The sequence below is a fragment of the Aythya marila genome, assembly GCF_965140915.1.
Source record: "Aythya marila genome assembly, chromosome: 11".
Classification (NCBI taxonomy): domain Eukaryota; kingdom Metazoa; phylum Chordata; class Aves; order Anseriformes; family Anatidae; genus Aythya; species Aythya marila.
In genome coordinates this window covers 18,939,006-18,961,343 of record NC_139052.1, presented here as the reverse complement: position 1 = coordinate 18,961,343, position 22,338 = coordinate 18,939,006, and the positions used below count along the sequence as shown (strand labels likewise).

Sequence of the window (22,338 nt, the reverse complement as noted above, 5' to 3'; positions counted from 1 at the left end):
GACTGGTTTTAATAAAAGCGGGGACAGGTTATGGGGACGTACAGGCGTATTGTGAAGCTTCATGCATACATAACTCTTTACTGCATATAACCAAGGCGAGTTGCCACGTCAGGTGCTTTGGCAGGACTATCCCCGTGCTGAATAAGCACCTACTGTACCATCTTACGGACTGTGGAGTCCCTTAAGTCACACCAGCATCACCTTTCTTCATTCATCTGCATCAATTTAAAACCAAAAAAGCTAAAATCTGGAAAAAAAAACAAACCTTTAAGTCTAACAACAATATAGACAGCCCCCAGCCACACGTGGGTCACCACCACTCCTGTCCAGCCCAGCATCACTCACGGAGGACACATCTCTCTCTCTGTCGTATTCCACTTTGTTTTATTCAAACGCCAGCAGTGAAGTACAAACTGTAGTTACACAGCATTTGTTTCCTTAAAAACAGTTCTTGGTTACATAAGGCGAAACAACTTCCAAAACTAAGTTGTTCAACAGTTTTGCCTAAAATGTTTTTCTCCGCCCCCCCCAGCTCCACTTAAAAAAGGATTAGAGTTAAAGAATTTGGAGTTAAAAGCAGTTGGTTATGTTCTTCACTCTACAAAAAGGAAAATGAGGATAAAGTTACAGGCAGATCACCACAGATTTCAATTTGAGGTGACTAAGCATCTCTTAGAAACGTCCTCAATTCTAAAAGCAGCTTTTTCTGAACCATTAACAGGTCATTTAACCAGAAAAAAACATGAAATCCTAACAAGCATTTGTTGCATCTGGCTAAAACTGCTTTCTGTGTAGGAACACAAGTATTATAGGACCATCACCTAAAATTTACATGACAAAAATTAACGAAGAACAGGGCCAACACATCTGCAGTACCTTTCCTTACCGAAAATATCTACTAGATGGAAAAGAATGATGCAAGTTTTATTTAAATAGCGTGAATTAAAATTTAAAAAGGCCCAGTAAAACCTAAATCCGTGTATCACTGAAGGACAAAACCAAGTTGTAAGCAACAATTTTAATTCCTGGAACAAATAAAAAACATACAGGTCCTTTAGTGTTTTTTTACAAAGACTTTCCTAAAGGATTGAATTTATTTTGATGTGAAACAGAAGAGGGAGGATTGCTTGCTGTGAGACTAAAAATCAAAGACAAAACCACAAGATGCAATACTAGCATTTGAGCATATAACTTAAAAGCACTGTCATGTGAACAATCACTACTGATTACATCAAAAATATTATACATTTACTTCTTTCATCTCAACATTATAAGATAGGTTGGGCAAATACCTGGCACCAAAAAATTGATGCATGATAGTTCCAATACGTTAAACAAAATGTACTATATTAGAACATTAATATTTAAAAATTTATGCCAAGTTCTCTTCCAAACTCAGATGGCTTACCAATTCCTGGAAATTTTATTTATCCTTCTGGAAAAAATGAGCAAATTGTCAACTTCACCTTCTTTCACGGTTCTCCAGGTGACTAAAACTGACTCCTAATGGAGAGGTGAGCAATAGGATGTATTTGATATTGCATCCAAATTAACGTAACAAGCTAGTGTTACATTTAGCAAAGTCTCCCAGCAGTGTCCATAAAGTGTCCCCTAGTTTTTTCAAAATCCTGTTGCAAGGGCTTCCTCCCACACCACATGTAACAAGTCACTCCAGCACCCGCTGGGTTTCAAACACCAGCAGAAGTCTAACACTGACCTGAACACAACCCCGTGCGAGTCACATGAGGAGCTAGTAGTTTATTCACCCTCTACTAATTATTAAACTTGTTTTCCCATTTGTAGAGTAACATTATTGTAAAATCTAACTACTGGTAGTACCTGCATTGCTGTTTAGTTTTTAGAAAAAGCAATTCAGGTGTTGCTATATTTGCTATACATTTTAATTGAACAAATGTAATATACAATTCATATTTGAACATTATGCCATTCAAGTCCACACAATGTCCATCAAATAAATCAATGTGATGTCACAGTAAAATACACGATCTGATTTATCTAATAAGGTTCCTCATCACGTATCATATCCGAGATAGATCCAATGCTGTTAGTATCAGATTGTGAAGCCAGAGGCAAATCCTAAGGAAATAACCAAGTGCGCTTTATGCAGGAGAGCATTCTGACAGTATTTAATGGTTTGCAGCATCTGCTTGTCGAGGCCAGCCTTCTTCCTCAACTCCAGAGTCATATTCCTCTTCAGATGAATCTTTAGTGGGAGCCCTATAATTAAAACGAACTGATCAGATACTTTATAAATTGAGGGGGAAAAAATGGAGACAGTTTCCATAGCTTGTGGTAAATACACCACCTGTAAAGTGCCATGATGAAAAATGTTCTGACAAGCATGCCATCTGCTTAATGACCTTTTGATTTGAAAATGGTGCTTTGCACTTAAACTGCTAGCATGCAGTCTCATTACTGAAAAGAAATCAATCAAATCAATCAAAAAGTTAAATTCAGTTAAATTTTCTGATTTACGCTGTAAATATTAATTTTTCAGCAAACACGAGTGCTGGCGCTCTGCACAATAACAGAAAGCAACCATCACTGTAAGACTAACACCTTCAGTTTCCACCACTCCCTTTGAGAAATGAGGTACGCCGAGCCAAGCTTCATCAAAGACACAGATAAACGCAGAGCATGCATCTCAGTGGACAAAGTCACTCAAAAGTTTCTAGCAGAGGTAGAAACCAAGCTGAAGTTTCTAAACATCATTCCTCTTTTTTTTTTTTTTTTTTTTAAGCCTGACCCATTCCCTCTCTACTCCACTGCCTGTTCACTAAAATTAGTTTTTTTTTTTCCTTTAAACGTAGACTTGCCCAGTGCTTTCAGTGCTCTACCACATCATTACCACATTGATTATTTTAGCTAGTGCTCAGCAAATCAATAGATGCTTCGTTTTGGCTCTCCACAGCTGTAAGAGTAATGGAGGAGAAAACTGCTGCAGCCTGGAGCATGCGTAAAAGTATACCTTAGTGTGGTAGAAGCTAGAAGGAGGAAAGATTCTACTTGAGAAACTTCAGCACATTTAAAACTTCTGATTTTTACTCTTATCTTTTGATCCTGATCATTTACTTTATTTCTACAGGCATATACACACACGCACAAGGTTTAAAGTAACTTCATGTATGTTTATTTTTTAATTTCTATTTAAAAACTGAAGAAATACAAACCCAAAGTCTCTAGGACAGAATAGGCACTAAGTCAACTGTGTACAGTATACAGATATTGGATCCTATTTAGGTTGTGTGCATGGTTTTGTGTTTATAAACTTGTTCCTATGGCAAACATCAGGATCCCTAACTGTATTATTCATCTGTTCTCATACTCCCATTACGGTTTTACCTAATGTATCCTGGCTCTTTTTTGCCTTCTACAACATCTTTGTCAACTTCCACGCATACGATGTCAGAATTGGGCACTTCAAACATGGGCTCCAGCAACAGCTTTTCCTACAAGGAAACAGAAAAAAAAAAAAATTCTGTATGCCATCATCTTCATTTTCAAAAATGAAATAAATAAAATGGTTAGCAAGTGATTCTCAGGGATAAAGGTTTTTCTTGATGGAAGAAATCTGAATACACACATTTCTAGGAAGAGATTTATTGTATCTATCTGAGACCCCAAACCAAGTAAGGCTTTATCTGTAAATTGTTATGATTAAGGCCACATACATGAATATGGGTAGCTTCATTTACTTGAGATGAAACCATTTACTCAAGATGAAACTTGATTTACTTACCATTATAGATCGCAGACCTCTTGCACCAGTTTTTCTGTCCAGGGCCAGTCTGGCTATAGCCTTCAATGCATCTTCAGTTACATTTAATTCACACTACATACAGAAAAATAGTAAGTTTAGTTAATTATTTCACTTATAACTACTTAATTCTTAACGTGCTATTGAGTTAACAAAATCTCGTTCAAAAATTTTTGTCCATTTTGTCCTATCAAAAAACAAAAGAGCTCCAAGTTCTTACTCAATGCTGGTGTTGTGCATGTAAACTCCTCATAGAACAACAGCCTCAGCAATCAATGTGCAAGTTTTTAGAGCTTATTGTCAGGTTAAACCTGGTTTGTTTGGTTGCCTGTTTTCCCCCCTCGTCATCTAGCAAGATGTAGGAACAATTTCAGTCTTTAAAGCAGGGGCTATACACATCTGAGTCAGTGTTATTCCTTTTCCTGCAAAGCTGCTACGTACAGTAAGATCGTTTTCTTCAGCCACAAAACACGGTATCTTTAGAGTGAGGCAGCTTTTTAATATTGTATTTTATAAAGAATAATATTGAAAAGCTGTCAGAAGTGCAAACCTTATCCATGCTGAATAATGCCTGGTACTGGGGGACCACAGCATTTCGTGGCTCAGTAAGAATCCGTACAAGGGTTTTTTCATCAAGGCTGTGCAGAGGAACCACAACAGGCAAACGTCCCACAAACTCAGGAATCATGCCGAATTCAATGAGATCTCTGGCTTCCACATGACGCAGCAAGCGATCCTTTTCTTCTATGTCTTCGTGTGTATTGGACTCGCCACTTATATTAGCCAGATCAGCTGCTGCTGCAGCCCTTCTGCCTTTTCCGATATTGGATGGTGTCCCAAATCCTAGATACTGCAAAACAAACATGTTGTGCTTACATAAAGTTTTCTTTATGTAACTAAGTCACGATGCAGGTGTATAAAAACTGGAGTGACTGATTACATCATTTATATATTAATTTAAGCTTAAGAAATTACTTTGAGTAAAATTATCTCCCTTGCACAAAATCCATTTCTTATATGTTAATACCCCACTGGGGGAATGAAATGTTAGACTGAATAAAAGTTTATTCTTAAAATAAAAAGGTTACTACACATCTTAAGAAGTTTCCAGGTAACAGTGACTCTAAGAAGTGCTCTACAGAAGCAACACAAATGCGTGCAAGAATGTCTACATGACACCTGAATCATCATGAACAGTAATTTGGATTTTTGTCACTGTTCTAGTTAGAAACACGGTACACACTTTGTTCCCAAATATTAGTATACAAAACAATTAAAAAATGTATGATTAAGCATTTTCATGAGATGATAGCTTTTAACACCATTTACGCAAGATTTCCAACTATCTATTAAAAAAGTAAAAGCTTTTTTCTACTGACATACAAAGGTTTTCTCAGTTCCATACTTGGCACACTCCACCTGAAATATATCCTGTTATCACTGCTAGAACTAAGTGTCACTTACTCCGTTTTTAAGAAACACAGGGCTTTACAAAAGTTTAAGAAGCAACCACTTAAGGATGCACAGTAAGCGCACTACCAACAGTTTTGAACTTTCTTCTATTTGCATATGCTAAAAATTTCTCTGGAAGCAGAGACCACTGCTAGCTACTTAAGCCTACTAACAGGCTTGCTCTTTGCTACCTTTTTTAGGCTCCTTGACCTCAGGTCCTCAGATAACAGAAAGAAAACCACTGCTCTACACACAGTCTTTGTGGATTTACAACTATAGCAAGACCTTCAGGAGTCAGCACTGTGCGAACAGTGATCAGGATTAAAATTTCAGTTCAAACTCAGCCTGATACACTCACTTTTTCATTTTTCCTCCTGCTGATAATTCTGTCAAGACCATTGAAAGCACCAGAAGCTACAAAGAGGATGTTTGTTGTGTCCACCTGCACCGTTTCTCCACGTAGCTTACGGGAATTCTTTTCTGGAACGTTTACTATTGTGCCTTCTAGCAATTTTAACAGGCCCTAAGGAGGAGAGAAGAAATAAACAACATTTTTAAAAAAAAGAAGTGCAGTACCCTATAAAAGCACATAGTATACTGTGTATATCTTCATGGGTTTTCCTTCAATTTTTAATTCCTTATGCCTTTATACCAATTGTAAGTGTCTAAAGAAATCAGTTCTCAGGACAGACAAAAATCTTTTAATGCAACTCCCACCCAAATGATGAGTTGCACTGAGTAATGAACTGCTTTGAGGGTTTCATCAGAAACGTAAAGTGTTATCTATTCTTGCCTCTGTTATGCAACTTGCTATCTGATACTGCAAAGAAGTTTTTAAACTAAGACTTTTCTGCAATACAGTCCTCAGTTGCTCTTGGCTTTTTTTTTTTTTGGAATGAAGAAAGTAAACAGGAAAGGTGACAGTTTCAAAGGTTAATAATTAAGAAACTGAAGAACTGTAACTCTACAGTCTCATGCTATCTGACATAGCAGACTTGATGGACTAAGTAAAGCCACTCCACGGAAATACTTACTTGTTGAACACCTTCTCCTCCAACATCCCGTAACTGATGAATACCGGGAACGCTGCCAATCTTATCCACTTCATCCAGAAAAACAATTCCTGCAGTTACAGAAAACGGATTGAAGGAAGGTTCCACTTTTTAAGAGGCAAAAGTTTACAAGCAGGGAAGCACACAGTTTAAATGGCAATCTCTTCTACCTTCCTATTTCAGACTGCAAAAATGTATGACCCGAATATATAAACAAAGCTATGAACAAGAGCAAGAACTACAAGATAAATTTAGAGTTCTTTTCAGATTTATTATTTCTGATTTCAAAGTGGCAATCCAGAGATGTGACACAAAACCTTAAGTTACAGAAATACCGGTTATCTCCAGGTTTAGAACACCTAAAGTTAACAATCTATTCAAGAACTTCAGGAAACTTAAAGGTTTACCTTGCTGAGCTTTTTCTACGTTGTAGTTGGCATCTTGCAGCAGTTTTGCAATGACAGACTCAATGTCTTCGCCAACATAGCCAGCTTGAGTCAAGGTAGTACAGTCACAGATAGCAAAAGGTACATCTAGACATTTAGCTAGAGTCTGAGCCAGCAAGGTTTTACCTGGTAAAACAAAAACTGCATGTTAAAACTGCCATATAGTTCTTCAGAGCACGCAAACCTAAGTAGTTACCATAGGATCATTATTACTGTCATTAGACATTTAAAATGATATCAGCATGTTCATACAATGATATAAAAGTTTTCCAATGTAGCCAGTTTTCACAAACAGTGCTTATGTCAGCAAGCTGTATTTCTGAATAAGACCAATACTTACTGTACCACAAATAAGATGTCATACAATACACAAAAGAAAATCCATTTACTTGCATATATTAGTCAATACGGAGTCCTTTGTGCTAAGGGTGCAGTGCAATGAGCCATTGCTCCTGCTTTGAAGTTGGGGAGAAACAGAATTCCAATGTCATTTAGTGAATATTCTCCCAAATAGTCTGCAAAACGCTATCACAACAGCACAAACGCTCCCATTGCCTATGAACACACAGGTATCATTTCTTTTAACCACCTGTAAGTGATCTGTCCCAGGTGTGACACATCATCACTTTCTAACCACAGCATCTCAACTTGACATCTAAAAAGCAGTCAAACTTTACATTTATTTTATTTCAGCTTAGGGAAGCTTACATCTTTTTATCAGTCAGTATTCAATGGCACAAAAAAAAAAAAATCCCCAAACAATATGACCAGACTTCCTTCCTTTTCAAGGCCATTTAGCTCAGCTTGATACAGTGACATGAAAGCATAAAATCACAGTTTTGAATTTACAGTTTAGCTTTACAAAGACCAAATTGAAATAATCACAGAATAAGGAAAAAAAAAATCACTCAATTCTAAGAAAAAATATAAAAAACGGATAAATGATGCAGCTGTATACCTGATCCAGTTGGTCCAAGCAGCAAAATGTTACTTTTTTCAAGTTTTATGTCATCGTTGGGTGAATCTAGTACTTCTCCTCCCCGTTTTTCCTGAGGTATTTGCTGGTTCATTTGTTGCTGCATCGATGCTCCTAATGCATTACCATGTGGACTAATCCCAGCAATCTGCAGCAGCTCTGAAAAGAACAGTAACAGTAGAGTTGAAGCACTGACACGGTTTGTCATTAACTTAAATGCATAATAAAATCATTAACTTAAATGCATAATAAAAGCTTTTTTTTTTTTCTCCTGTGAATTCCACCCATTTGTACAAAAACTTAGAGTTAGGTCAGCAACACAAATTTGCTGCAACTATTACAAAAATACGAGTTTCAACCATATTTTTCCAGAAGTATATATCTACATATATGGAGAGAATTTCTAATGATACAGTGGATTATTTAAAAAAACTGCTAGAGAAATTTTCAGTCCTCACATGAATTGACTCATTTACATTGCAGTTTTTCTTTTTAATAAACACATAAAAGGAAATAAACCCAAACCACTGATCTCTGTGACAAGAAAGTACAAGAACTGACATTTACAAAAGCAATGCAGAAGCCTGCTCTCAAGACTTAAAGATTTGTCTTAGTTCAGCTGTTAAAGGCTGTGGGTTCATATGTGGATAAGGAATCTGAGCTGAATATTCTTTTTCCATAGCACTATTATTTTAGTTGGCATGAAGAGTAGAATTTTGAAGATTAAGAAAAATGGTCTGAAGAGGTGTAACTGGAATTACAAACTGATCTGCTCTTGACTAAGGACAGAGTTCAATAACCAGAAAGAGTTTTGGTGGACCAAAAATAAGTGATTGACATCACCTGGACAAAGAAATAGTACTGAGGTTCAAGGTGATGGTACCCCTTAGAAGTGTAGATACCCTGCAGAAAACAGGTACAGAACTTCCCTTATTATCTACCTCACATCGTACTTTGTACGGCACTGATACAATCACATCAGAGATCTAAGTTAAAAAAAAAATCTCAACATTCACTTGTTCCATTGAGGATGATTCTAATGGACAGGTGATTACTGAACCAACTTTATAAAAGGTAACTTTACATTCTACCTGCTTTCTGCCTACAATGTGATAAAGAGTCAGATCCTAGTCACCTCGGTCAAAATATGCTCAATGCCACCAGCTAAGTTTAATTACAGAAGAAAAACAGATTTTTTACTCAGCATTTCTGACTAATGGTCGCTAAACACTACTCTACATTAACACCAAAAGAGTACATATTGCAGAGGAGGACATGAGGAGAGAGTTCACTTACTTGTAAATCTGTACTCATCCTCCCGTCTTCTGATTTCTAATTCTAAGAGAGAGGATGAAAACAGTAATAAAAAGTAAGTTTATAAAAGCTTATAAATTCTCCACCTCTTGCCCTCTTCTGAATACATTTCCTAACTGCGTATGAAGGTATTTCTAACACAAAATCCCCACGTGAATTAGTTTTTATTGCTGTCAAATTTAGCCCCAAAGTCAACTTGCATGCTTGTAAAATGACTACTAAAAACATTTACAGGCTATTACCTCTAATTAGATTTTTGTTTACATTTATAGGAGGAAAAAAATGCTATAATACAACTTCATTTTGAAAAGACTTCCTTAAACTCACGCATTTATAGCTGAGTGTTACTAAATAAGATTGGTAATACTTTGAGATACATTCAGCTATAAACATTCACTGCCAGCCTCTTTGGGTGCACACCATTTTATCTTTTGTGGAGGATCAGGAACTTTCCTCTACCAGGTACAAAACTGCTCTCCTACCACTACCAGAAGAGGTTTTCCCCCCCAGTTAATTATTTCTTTCAGTAAATTCAAAAAAGAACAAGATTTGTTTGCTTAGTGTACTATTAATTGGAATATGGAACAAAACACCTTAAGAAAAAAAATCAAGGTACACTTTGAATCGGAGACAGCAACTTAATCCTACTTCTAAAAATAAATTAGATCAACATAGCTACACACTTAGCCAGCAGCAAAAGTACTGCCAAGAGTAGCTCAAACTACACCTGCTAGATATCGAACAATACTATGGTGACCAACAGATGCTGCCAGCAACAGGCAAGTTTAGAAAGGCAGCTATTCATCAAATTCACTATGCAAAATATTGTCTTTGTGATCTGCATTGTTGCTTGCAGATTAAGCCATTAAGCAGTAAAGGAGATTAGAAAGAAAAATTTAGGAGGCTCACGTTATAAACTTAAGGGAAAACACCTCCTAACACATGCCAGTAAAAAAGTGTTATATATTTTATTGTTTACCCTATGTAACAGGTAGACAATATCCATGGCATCATAAACCTGCTGGATTACCATTTAGATAAATCACAGAAGTTCACACACAGTGAAATTCAAATTTAATAGAAATATTTTAATCATTTCAGTTACTGAATGCCTAGTGTCAAGGTAAAACTGTATGTTTCTCAGGTGAGATTTTCTGAACTTACTGATGCAGTATGTGCTTATCCAACTTTACTTTGTTCAGGCAGTGAGAACAGACTGGTCCACTTTTGGGCTATACTCTCTGAATGCAGTGAATTTGCATATATATAGGGGTTTCTGAAAATGTTGCGTTCTACCTAATAACGTTCAAGTCTATCAAACATCATTTTAGGGACCGTCAGCATTTCCTTTGGGAAACATGACTAAACTAAAATCTGATGATCTGGATGACAGATAAACTACTACTATTAGAGATCCAAAAATGTAAGTTATGGAACTGAAAGGGTGAATTTTATTTGACCAGAAGAATACCAAACATCAGACAAACCTCTTGGTGTTAAAGAAGTCTGCTTTTCAACTTCAGCCTGCTGTCTCAGGTTAGCTGGAATATTATTGTAGATCCTCTTGTAATGATTATACACAGCTACCGAAAGCACCTTCTTCGCGAAACACTGACCAACAACATATTTGTCGAGGTAGTTATAAATCTGAAAGATGATTCAGTATTAGTAACATTTCTAAACAACCTTGTAGCAAGAAAAAGTAGTAGATTGTGACAAAGCTAAGACTTCACAGGATGTTCAAAAACTAAATTTGAGCGTTGTTTTATTTTGTGAAGGTTTGCAAAGATTCTGGCATATGTTCTGAAATCCTGATAACTAAGCAAAGCTGAACCCTGTGGTTTTGGGATAAAACAGGATATAAGCACAAGCTCTAACCCCCAAAGTTGGACTAAACAGTTCTGACTTATTTCAGTCTGTAACAAAACCTGGAGAACATTACAGAACAGAGAAATAGAAAACCAACATTTAAAACACAAAATAGATTCCTGTTGATAAGGTTACTAAAAAAGGTGGGACTTATATAACTAGATCATGTCTGCAAGTTCTCTTCTACTAACATTTGAAACCATTGTCCTTTTCTTTTGCAAATTTGGGTGAAACAGAAATTTCAAGTATATTTAAATTCTTACAAGAGGCCTATCCAGAAGCCACATGAAGCTTTAGAAACCATTGCAATCCACTGGGAACTGCAGAACACAGTAAGCTTCCTCTTCTCCTTCTGGAAGAAGGAAACCAAGTGACTTAATGCGGAGGCAGCAGTGGACAGGTTGCAGCCACACACCATCCAGCCACAATTCTCACCCAGAAAGAGGTCACACAAAAGGTTTTGCAACTACGGCAAGAAGCTGCCAAAATCAGGGTGTAGAAAATAAGGTCAGAGCAGGAAATTAAAGATACCATGGTTAGCAAGGACTGAGGTTGCCTCAGGGTCACAAGGCCGAAATTAAGGTATTGCACCTCAGTCACAGGACAAAGCCAGAGGAAAACAAGCCCAACTACTTTTATGGGATCTACTTATTCCTTTATCAGCGGTCTGCTGCATCACAAAGCTCTAAAAGGTTTAATCTTGAACTAATCGCCTTTATTGTTTGTTGCTGTGTCACAGCAGACCATTGCACACGATGCAGATTAAGAAGTAAAGTCTTCTAGCACGATGTAATACAGGAAAACATCAGGGTGGCATTAAGAACTGTACCTTTTTCGGTGGAGGAGGTGGCTTCTGCTGGAATGCCAATTTCACAGCTTCTGCTGCTGACTCGGGCTCTTTAATGATGCTCTTTTTTGTGTCTGCCTCTGACAGTACAACAAAAAAATGGTGACACTTCTCACACTTCACAAAACGAGTGGAAGCTGCAGAAAAAAACAAAATGAAACGGTAAGAGAAATTTTTCAGTATTCACTCAGCTGCCTGAGTTTTAGTACACAGGACAAGCACCTGTACAGTCAACTCTGTTCACACACTTTCCCTTTGCTTTTAAAGCTTCTAAGGTGAACAATTTTTGGACTAAGAAATTTGACAGAAGGAATGCAATTTGCCCAAAGTCACAATGCAGGATGGCTACCAAACAAGGGGCTGGAAAGCAAAAACTATTTTGTACTTTTCCAGGAGCGCTAAGCTCAGTAGAGGAAACTCTTCACCTCAGAGAGATGCAAAATTAATGAGGGCTTCTAACTATGCAGGAAGTGCTAATAGCTCAAACCTGCAGGCAAAAATGTTGTGGTTAAGGCCAGGCTATTCTACAGTGCGGGAAAACAATCTACGATATAAATCTCAAAGGCAGCATGCAGCAGGTTCAGGGAAAGGCAGCTCCTGGTCTCTGCATCCCCCTGGCTGTGTGAGGCTCCGGAGCATGCTTGAATTGGTCACCTAAGCCCAGGACATGGAGCGCAGCATCACACACCAGGAGTCAGCTATGGTATGCAGCAGGTGGTCAGGACTTGGAGAATTTGCGTATTTATTTTTGTTGTCAAGAACAGAACACATTTCTTTCAAAATCCAAACGCTCCTACTGCTGACTTTGTGAATCACTTCTCAAGAAGCAAGGGCTGCAAAGGCTGGTTTCAAAACTCGCAAACTAGAACTTGCACTACGTTATTTCTTTGGGAAAACCCAAGTTGAAGTAATCTAAAATAAAGAAAAATAAGTTTATAGTCTGAAATAGATCTTTTCTAACAATACTGTTATATTCTGCTAAATACAAATTGAGTGCAACAACACTGACTAAAACTAAATATATTAAAAAATTTATTAAATTAATAGTAAAGGAAATGTAGCAAAACAACCACATGAAGAACTTCAATGTCAGAACTTCTGAAGTCTTAAAAATCTTTTAGTAAATGGCTTGTAGAGTCTTGTACCAGCTGAGTTACTAACAGCCTCTAGCAATAAACTAGCTGCTTATTTATAGCTTGGTTTTGCCTTCCATAGAGCTGGCATCAGCATTTTACTTTTTTAATACTGAATACACATTATGGCTGAATAAATAAGAGTAACAGATTATTTAATACCGCAGCACGTAATACTGTGACCACCACAACGTTATTAGCTCTGCTCCAAAGAAAATTTGTAAAACAGCTGGAAAATTCTCCTGGCAACACTACACATCGGTGTTATCTGCCTGACGGGACTGCAGTGGAGAACTGCTTGCACACATTTGTCTCATAGAACTATTTTTTAGTCAGAGCATCACATGAAAATACTCAGAAGACCCCTGGTATCCTTACTGGCTACAGTGCCACGAGGCTGTTGTCCTTCCCTAGGCAATGCTAATGGCTTTTTTAGGATGCAATAGCCACAAGAATACTTGCCCCCCTTTACAGATCTACAGGGATGGTGAAAAAGAAAATAAACAGCAGGTTATAAGAACTTTATGCATTCATAAAACATCAATCAATGAAAAAAATCACTGTGCAGAGTGCATTTGTATCAATTACTCCAAGCAGCACACAGGAAGGTTATAAAAGAACTTTCTGATTTTCAGCAGGACCAACAGGGTCAATAGTTAGAGAAACTTTGATGTATGGGGTGCCCCTGGCAAACTTCATAACTTATTAACAAAATAACTGAGAAAACAGCCAGTTTCTACCATTTACATAGCATCTTAGAAACAAGTATCAATGAGTTTTAACAGAACTCCTGCTGTGGGCCAAAAATTTTGAGATTCTGCTCCAAAATCGAAGGAAACCAGGTTCAAGTACTGCTATCTTCCCAGAAGTGAACACTCAAAATTTCAAGCAACTTTTCTATTCTTAAATTACTGGCATGTTTTCGTATGTCGTGTTACCAGACACATAAAAACACGGAAAAGAGCTTTCAGGTCAAATCAGCTCAGCATCATTAATATATCTGCAAATACATATGACATAGTCAAAGAAGCAAGTGCTGGTTTTGATTCAGACAACATTACTGTAGCATGCCAGAAGCTGCATTTGTATAAAGATTCCTGAAGTCCCCACAAGCTGACCTTGCCAAAGAGAGATGCTGGGCTTCTACAACACACACAGGAAGGCAAAACAAGAGGAGGATTAATCTTGAAAACAATTGTAGGGCTGTGTCAATGGCCTACCAAACGGATGAGGTAAAATGACATCAGGAAAAAAGAGCAGGGAAGCGTGTAGCCTGTTAGGTACCTGCAGTAGCAGGGAAGTTTTGCTTTTGAGGATGGGAACTAAAGGCATCAGCTGGAGACAGCAAAAGCAGTTCCCTGTTAAAGCTTCTTATGTCAAGCAACTTTAAAGCTATTGGATTTCACTGCATCTGAGGCTCACATCTTAGTTCACTGATCACAAAACGCCTCGCATAGTTCCACAAACCAAAATACAGGAACTGCTGCAAAAATGTGGCAAAGGCATATTTATTAACATGTTTCATTCTTCCTCAGTAATTAATTACTGGAAAACCATAGACAAAAAAAATTACTCATGCAAGATTTGTCCACTCGATGGTTAACTGCAAAATAATTCACTAATAAATGTGGCTTTTATCCAGTATTTTCTTTCCCTACTCCTCTCAAAATGACTAAAACTCTAATATTTAAAAATCAAAACAAATGCTAATTCCTTATTTTTCTTTGGCTTTTGACATTTAGGGCTCCAGAGTTCTGTAATTCAAACCAGAACTGGATGAAATCATCATTTTTGCTAAGTAAGCAACAAATGTTTAACTGAAAATCAAGTTACAACATGTGTAATAGAACTTGCAACCCATTCATTTCAGAACTTATTTTTTCCTTTTAACATCTGTATTTTTAAGAGACTTAAATGCAGCCCTTTTGTTTTCCAGATGCTTTATATTCTTTGATTTGGCTGGGAAGCAGTGTACTCAAAGTGACAGACCAAGCCAGAAAGAAACACATCCAGAGAAAGCTTGACTATGACTCAGAGGAATTTCTGAGAAATTAGAGCAAATGAAGAAAATAAAATTGACAACAAAGATTTTAAGTTAACAATTAATAGAGTGAGAAAGTCCACTGTACTCCGTTATTGAGTGTCACTGAGCTTAGTTTGAACAGACTTTAAATTAAGGCTGTAAAATCCTGAAGTCTCAAAGTAGAGCACGCAAGGACGAGAGAAGCAGTTATGTTCAATTATTCACTAGCAGACTTCTTCATATTTTGACTTTCAAGCTGATAAATTTGACCAGTTTCAACGTTACCTGTGCCATTCTGATGCCACGATTCAAGTGACATATTGCTACTTTTAAAGCTGAGACTGTATTAACCAGACATTTTTTCCCATGGTATTAGTATGAGTAAGTTTTCTTTGTATGACAGTTTTCAGGCACGCCTAAAGATTCCTAGTGCTAATGCAAACATGCTAAATTGAATCTCAGCCGTATAGGGACCCAGTGACTGTTCTACTCCAGGGAAATGCTTGAATGGTATTTGCAGATAAAAGCACGACCTCCACTGATGCGTTCTCTGCACTTGCTGAAGTGAGACAGTTTCAGAATGACTCTGTCTACCCATGAATCACCTCACAGGAAGGTAAATCAGGTTAAAATTACTTCCACTGCTTTCAACCACATGGAGTCCAGGAAGAGACCAGTGCATAGAACATCCCAGAGGATTATATTTCTATATTTCTAGTTACATTAGTGGGCGTTACGTTATTCAGAAGTGCTTGTTGTCTACAGCTTCAAATAAAGACTTATTAAAAAAAAAAAAAAAAAAGTAGCTACTGATGACTGATCCTTTTATTTAAGCATACTGTTACTACAGATTTGTCTTGTGATTCACAGTGCCCAATCATTTTAATAATATGTTTTGGACAGGTAGCAGTGAATAAAAGCACACCTGCTCATTTCCACCAACTACGATATTAACAACCATTAAACAAGCTTATGCTGTCCTGCTCTTAAGCTTCTCAGTGCACAAGCCTGATTATGGCCTGATACTTCCTCCTTGAGCCCCACCAACTGACAGGGGACATTTGCCTTCTGCCAGCTATGTTCTAGGCTGCTCTCATTAGCACAGGGAGTATGGGAAAACCTAAAGGTGCATAAATGCATAACTGGCATTAATTTGGGCTGTACTTCAACAAAAGCTTGCTACCGCTGCTGGACATCAGGCATCTGATACGTTTCGGATTTTCCATTTGGGCTTTGTTTCCTATTTGGAATATATTATGAATCTGATTTTGCCATAAATAAAACATCAGAGGAAGCCATCTGTCATATACTAATTCCTCTGCTGTGTAAGCATTTTGGTTACAGTACATGCAGGATTAGTCTGACTTATTTAGCAAGGAAAGGAAACATTAAATTACAGACATCGACATACGTAATAGAAAAAAAAAAATTAGTAAAGTAGTAACGGTTACATGAGCATCTCTTCCCCTGCATGAAGTGTAACAACAATTATAAAAATGCATATTTACAGTCACTGTCCAAATACTACCACCATGTTCTGCTCCACCATATCATAGGAAATTACACAAATATATCAACAGAGGCAATACTTGCTTACACCAATGTGGCCAGATTGTCCTTTTTAGTCTATGTAGAACTTCAAATAATCACAGAATGTGTTTTTAAAAATTTAGCTATCAGGACTGTATTAGATCATTAATATAATTACACGTGAGGCTGTTTAAAAAGCAAAGTATCCATCAAAACTTACAGACAAAGGTCTCCACGTGCGTGCACAAGTCACCACACTTCGGGCAGCGCAGCTGGTTCCCTCCTTTCCCAGAACTTCCAGAGCTTGACTTTTTACCACCCCCTTCTCCGACGGACTTCTAAAAAAAGATTTCCAGACAATTAGCTCCAAACAGTGGAGCTGTTACGTTAGGCATTTAGCAGTGTGTTTATGGAAGCCAGTAGTGTGAATATTGTAATACCTGAACGACAAAGTAAATATTGTCAGGACAACACCACAACACAAACATTCTGAAGTGTCTGCACATCTGCATTTCCCCTTTCTACCAATTCTGGATGCTCACAGAAGAGGCATCCCATATCTACATTAAAACTGTTTAATTTGCACTGGAACTAACAAGCTAAACCGTGTCAGGAATGTTTTAATAGTACATTCCGACACAGCTTATTTTAACCCTACATAAGAAAACAAATCATACTTATGGAGAGTACTTTCATTATCACAGCCGTGTTTATTCTAAGTGTGCCTGATGTCACAACTCTCCGCATGTCCTTGACAGATGTAGCTATGCTGGCAGATGGCTGTAGGGCAGATCTGACCTATAAAACAAGTATCTCAGACATCGTTTGGAAAAATTCTCTTCTGACTTCTAAGGCAGAGTTCCCTGACAGAGTCCTACTTGTCTTTCTCCACGTTATGCTGCTTAGTGGGGTCTACGGTTAACATTTTTTAAATCTGTATTTGTTTTGTGCCTTTACACCTTGACTAGTAGCAAAAGCTATTATATTTCAGGAAACATACACAAGATTTCTTCCCTCTTCCAAGATACTTTCCCATATTTTATTTTATTTTTTTTTAACCTTACTTGCCTACTTGTTTCTCAAGCACAAAAGACTAAAACTCTTTGGAAAGTGCCTCAGATGTGATGACATGCCATACCAAGGCAGAAGTTATCACCTCAACTCTCAAAATCTTGTTTACTGACTGAAGAGCAATTTTATTCTCAGGTAATCATTTATCTGAAGAAGCTGTTGATTAACCGTAATTATAGAGAAAGACTAGGATGGAAAGAGATTAAAATTTACCAGCAAGAATAAAGGTGGTGTCCTCATAAAGTTGTGAGCGCTGATTTGGTAGTTGTATTTAAGACAACAAAAACATTTGAAACTGTACTTACTTTTAAAAGCCTACTGGGGAATAGCAGACTTGGAGGAGAAAAGTTCTGATTACTACTCTTTCCTGAGCTCCTGAAAACTGTTGTGAATTTATAATATTCTACAAAGTTCAAGTGTCCCTTTATGGTAGGCAAGATTAATAAAGCTGGGAAAAGCATTATGGAACATTTCTATAGTTTGCTAACAAACTCAATACATTTTTTTCTTTGCTGTCAGCTGCAGCAATTTGGATTGGAAGTGCCAAATGTTAGCAGAATTTCAAGATTCTAATTTTAAGTAAGGAAGGATCTACTAAAAACATTTAAGAAACATTTTCAAAAAAAAAATGAAAGAAAAACATGAATGCATGGAGATTACCTTGCTTCCTTCTCCAGAGCTATCCTTGCTTGCGCCATCCTTTGAAGCAAAATACGCTGGTGTTTCTGAAAAGTTTCTAAGAGGAATTCGTTTGAGGGAACAAGTTTCAAAAGTCCCAAGCTTTCCTAAAACAGGGACACGTGTACGACCGCAAGTAATACCTACAAATGAAAACATGAAAGTAAAAATATTAATTTCGTCAACCGTTACACTGTAGGAACATTTTGGCTGATATCACTGTCAGATAACAGAACCACCTAGATAGCATCTGGCCAAAAAGCATTCTGGCTATGACTACATATACAGAACTTACATAACTTCGATATACTGCTTTATATTTTCATCCAAGTCTTTAGGGAAATCACTAAGAAAACCCCAAACCAGTGTTTTCCTTATGTGCAATCTGTTCAAAATGTAGTATTTACCTATAAGGACCCAAATTTTGGAACGTCAATTAAAAATACCCTAGTTCTAACCCTGATGTCACCAAACCCCAGAACCGATTTACATGAAATAGAGCTCAAAAGTTGCAGCAGCAGAACTTAACTCTGAACACCCAAATTTCTGTTATCCAAAATAAATCCATGTGATGACCTTTATTTCATTAAATGTTGCCTGGATCATCCAAAAATGACCTGAAAGTAATTTCATGTCCTCTAATATCAGGCATGGTTTCACTGCATCATGGGACTGGGAATATCCCGCTTGTGAACCAGCTCCTCAGAACAATGAACACTCAACACCTAGCACCGTGAAATAATTCCAACACTGAAGTGGAAAAAGATCAATGAAATGCTCCCTCGTCGAGGGAAAGTTACAAAGAAGTGTCTCAGAGACACAGAGCACACGTCCAGACTTGGCTTTCCCTTGTGAACTCTACTGAAAACTAATTTCCAGGAATCTGAAGCAATGCTTGACCAAAAAAAAAGTTGTTCTGAGAAAAATTAAAGGGTAGAATTGCATTTGGCACACACTGACCCTTTGCAGACAGGCACAAGTGAATTCAGCATAACCTTACCTTTGTTGAAACAGCTTATTGCCAACAGGAATAAAGCCTAATTGAGAAACTAACGGGCGTGTAAGATTACATTTCATGGCTAGGTATGATGTGAATCAGCAGATGTCATGCCTGTGATTGCAACATCTCTCAACGTAAACAGACGAGTCTGGAATCCGTATCTTTTATCTTTCTTTCATTCAAACTGCCACATTTCTTACTTGCTTTATGCGCTCAACAGGAGCTCCTTGCTTGCTACCCACAGAAGAACTATATAGCAAAAATAATTAAAAACTTGTTGTTCAGGCTTGTTTTTTTTTAATCTGTTAAATCAGAAGTGCCAGAATTCTACAGAAAGCCCAAAAAAGTCTTCTAAAAAGAAATAAAACAATAAAAATTGCAAGAGAAATACAGTTAATTTGCACTGGAAGAGGTAAGAATGACTAGAAGACAATAAATAAAAAAGAATAAAGAAGCAAAGCACTACAGACAAGCCCAAATTGACTGTGAAAACTCCCTCAGACTTCTACCAGGTCATAACCAGGAATACAGGGTCAAATGAGTTGAAGTTATTTATTACGATATATGCTGCTTAAGATACCTGAACTTAAAGATAATTTGCGGTTATTAATTGTGTCAGGGATGTTTAATGATCAGCATATTTTCCAATTTTAAACGCTGCCGAGTGCCACACCACACAGGTAAACACCTTAGATTACAACACAGGGGAACCTGTGAAAACACACGGCTTGCTACATGCCAGAAGTAATCTTAAAATACGGGTTCGTTTTCACAAGCTGTTGTGTCCTGTTGACTGAATATGCCCAGGGAGCTCCAAGGATCAGGAGTGCTAAATTTACTTGTCAGTACAGAACAAACTGTGGCGAGCATTCAAGATGTTATAGTGTTCTGCAGTAATTCCCTGTCTTGGGGGTTCAGTCCTCATAAACGGTGCCTTTACAGGGATTTGTGTCACCACTTCTAAAGGGAACTGGGACAGGACCTCTAAATTAAAGAGGGAAAAAAAAAGAAATACTTCCCTGAGTGACAAACAACATCCCAACTCTCCTGCTGCAAGGAGACATTCAGCCTATGGAGAATGAACAGAGCCCTAACAAAGCCTCACCAAACATTTTACTGCTAAGCACTGCGTAAGTACCAAAGATGGCTAATTTTAAGAGAATGACACAGAAAACGCCCTGAAAACTTTATCAGATGACCTATGAAGCTTCACAAGTGTCCAGGCTGGTAGGTGCTACGTTACCTACTGTGCCACTATCGATCCGAAGGCTGCAGTTGTGCGACTTCACCTCCAGCGTTTGACAGGCTGCTGGCAGCAGACCCGGGCTAGTCAGCAACGAGTGTGCTGCTCTTAAGCTCTCTCCCGTTCCTCTTACGAAAGCCTGAGTGGGTCAGCCTTTAGGGAACAGCGTTAAACTCACCCTGCCACATCTGCTGAGCTCCAGAGGGTATGGAGAGGCTAAGCCAGAAGAAAAAATATTATTGCTACATCAGATTTAGGCACAGGGACGAGGCTTTCTTGTTTGGCCAACCTAGGTGTGACTTTTCTGGTGTTTTTTTTTTTGGACAACTTCATTGTACAGCTAAAGAATGAAGTAGGAAGAAAGTTATCGCAACGGCTTGCTTGCATAATTGAGCCCAGAGGCAAATTTTCGAAAGCCATCCCAGCCCCACGCCTGGCAACTTCCAGCGACTGATAGGTACCGGGGAGTGTTCAGGCAGAGCAGCTGGCTGGCGCGGCAGTATCTCCTCAAACACACGAGCTGCACTCAGGGCTTGGCCGGTTTTTTTTTGAAATACAGCTTAAAGAACACACACCAAACCTACGAATTTTGGTAGCAGCAATGTTTTCTATCCAGGGCATTCAGGTTAGCAGGTTATGATAAAACAGGAGTTCCTTTACGCAATATCAACCTTAAATTGACAGCTGAGGAAAGGAATACTGACTTCTGGGCCAAGCCTCAAATATTTTGTGAGAATCTGTTGCCCAAAGACATCAGAAGAATGACAAAAGAGAAGTCTCCCCTCTCAGTGAGGCAACACCCCACCATCAGACCCATCAACTGTATCGCAAGATAGGATCTCTTCTAACAACCAAAATGCACCAAAATAACTTTAAAAATAAATTCTACAGAAAGCTCATGTAAAAATCTTATTGTCCCGTAACTGTGTTTTAGTCTCGTTTGTTCTTGTAAACATCCCTTTGAAATCTTAGGTCTGACTAAAAAACACAAAATCTATTAGTTATTAAAAAAGAGAAATGACACAAAAAACAGTTCCAAAGTAAATTTTGATCGTTGCCTGTTTTAAAGGACTTGTCCAAACCCTTTCAGCACAGGTGATGTCAGAGATGCCGATAAAAAATCACCTGCAAGGAGTTGCCTCACCTCCTGAAGGCAATAAATCGTCTCCCCTGACTGCTCAGCCCCTCCCGAGGGTTTGATCATTCAAAAACTTGTTGCAGAGGTGGCAGCAGGAAAAATTCCCCCCCCAACTCCGGGGTGGTCTGCCTTTGGCTACAAGAAGCGTACAAGAAGCCTGTCAATGCTCACGACACACAGAAACAGGGCAGAAAAGGTAAAACGAGGAGGAAAGCAGCAAGCCTCCTCCTGCTTTCCCAGCCTCACCTCTCTATTAAGTTGGTCGCAACTATTTTTGGCCGACTGAGCGCAGGTTTTTGTGAAAAATCCATCAAGTTGAGGCTGAAAACAACCCATGCAGCTGCATTCCGCAGCCCCACAGCGCGACCCGCACCCAAAAAACCCCTTTCGGAGGCTCGCTGCGCGCTGCCACCCCCCAGAAACACCCCACGGAGAGCCCCTTTCCCCCACAGCCCCTTCCCAGGCCGCCGGGACGGGATTCATGAGGTAAAAAACACCCAGAAAAGGGGCAGAGGGCTCTGATGGCGGCCGGGCTGGTCTGCGGGGAGGAGGCCCGAGCTGAGAGGAGGAGGAGGGAGGGGAGGAAGGGGAGGCTGAGGAAGGGGTTACCTCTCCGCGCAGAGCCCAGCAGCCGCGCGGCCGCGGCGCAGCAGTGGCAGGCGGACATTATCGCTCGGCTGAGGTGAGGAGAGGAGAGACGAGGCCCGGCCCGGCCCGGCCTGGCCTAGCCCGGCCCGGCCGCTCCCCCCCCCCTGCCGAGGCCTGGCCCTGGCTGGCGGCGCCGCTGC

The 22,338-nt window shown here is 38.7% G+C and overlaps 1 protein-coding gene across 2 annotated transcripts; it reads right to left on the bottom strand.

The window, feature by feature from the left end:
- Positions 1 to 363: 363 nt before the first annotated feature.
- CLPX (caseinolytic mitochondrial matrix peptidase chaperone subunit X) lies at positions 364 to 22,338 on the bottom strand. 2 transcript variants are annotated; one of them, XM_082769307.1, is made up of 14 exons: positions 22,160 to 22,338; positions 18,152 to 18,312; positions 16,641 to 16,758; positions 11,717 to 11,871; positions 10,506 to 10,665; positions 9,001 to 9,042; positions 7,687 to 7,863; positions 6,690 to 6,854; positions 6,265 to 6,353; positions 5,589 to 5,753; positions 4,329 to 4,628; positions 3,761 to 3,853; positions 3,364 to 3,470; positions 364 to 2,238 (listed from the first exon to the last, which is right to left on the bottom strand). In XM_082769307.1, exons 1-14 carry the CDS (start codon positions 22,215 to 22,217, stop codon positions 2,148 to 2,150), a joined length of 1,881 nt encoding a protein of 626 aa, XP_082625433.1. In that variant the 5' UTR covers positions 22,218 to 22,338; the 3' UTR covers positions 364 to 2,147. The 2 variants fall into 2 exon arrangements, with proteins under 2 accessions (XP_082625433.1, XP_082625434.1); XM_082769308.1 differs by lacking the exon at positions 9,001 to 9,042.

Coding starts and splice junctions, on each gene's coding strand:
- CLPX (XM_082769307.1), bottom strand. CDS start 22,217: ATGTCCGCCTGCCACTGCTGCGCCGCGGCCGCGCGGCTGCTGGGCTCT. Junction 6,354..6,689: donor CGTAGAAAAAGCTCAGCAAG/GTAAACCTTTAA, acceptor CTGTAACTGCAG/GAATTGTTTTTCTGGATGAA. Junction 3,854..4,328: donor CATTATTCAGCATGGATAAG/GTTTGCACTTCT, acceptor TTCTGTATGTAG/TGTGAATTAAATGTAACTGA.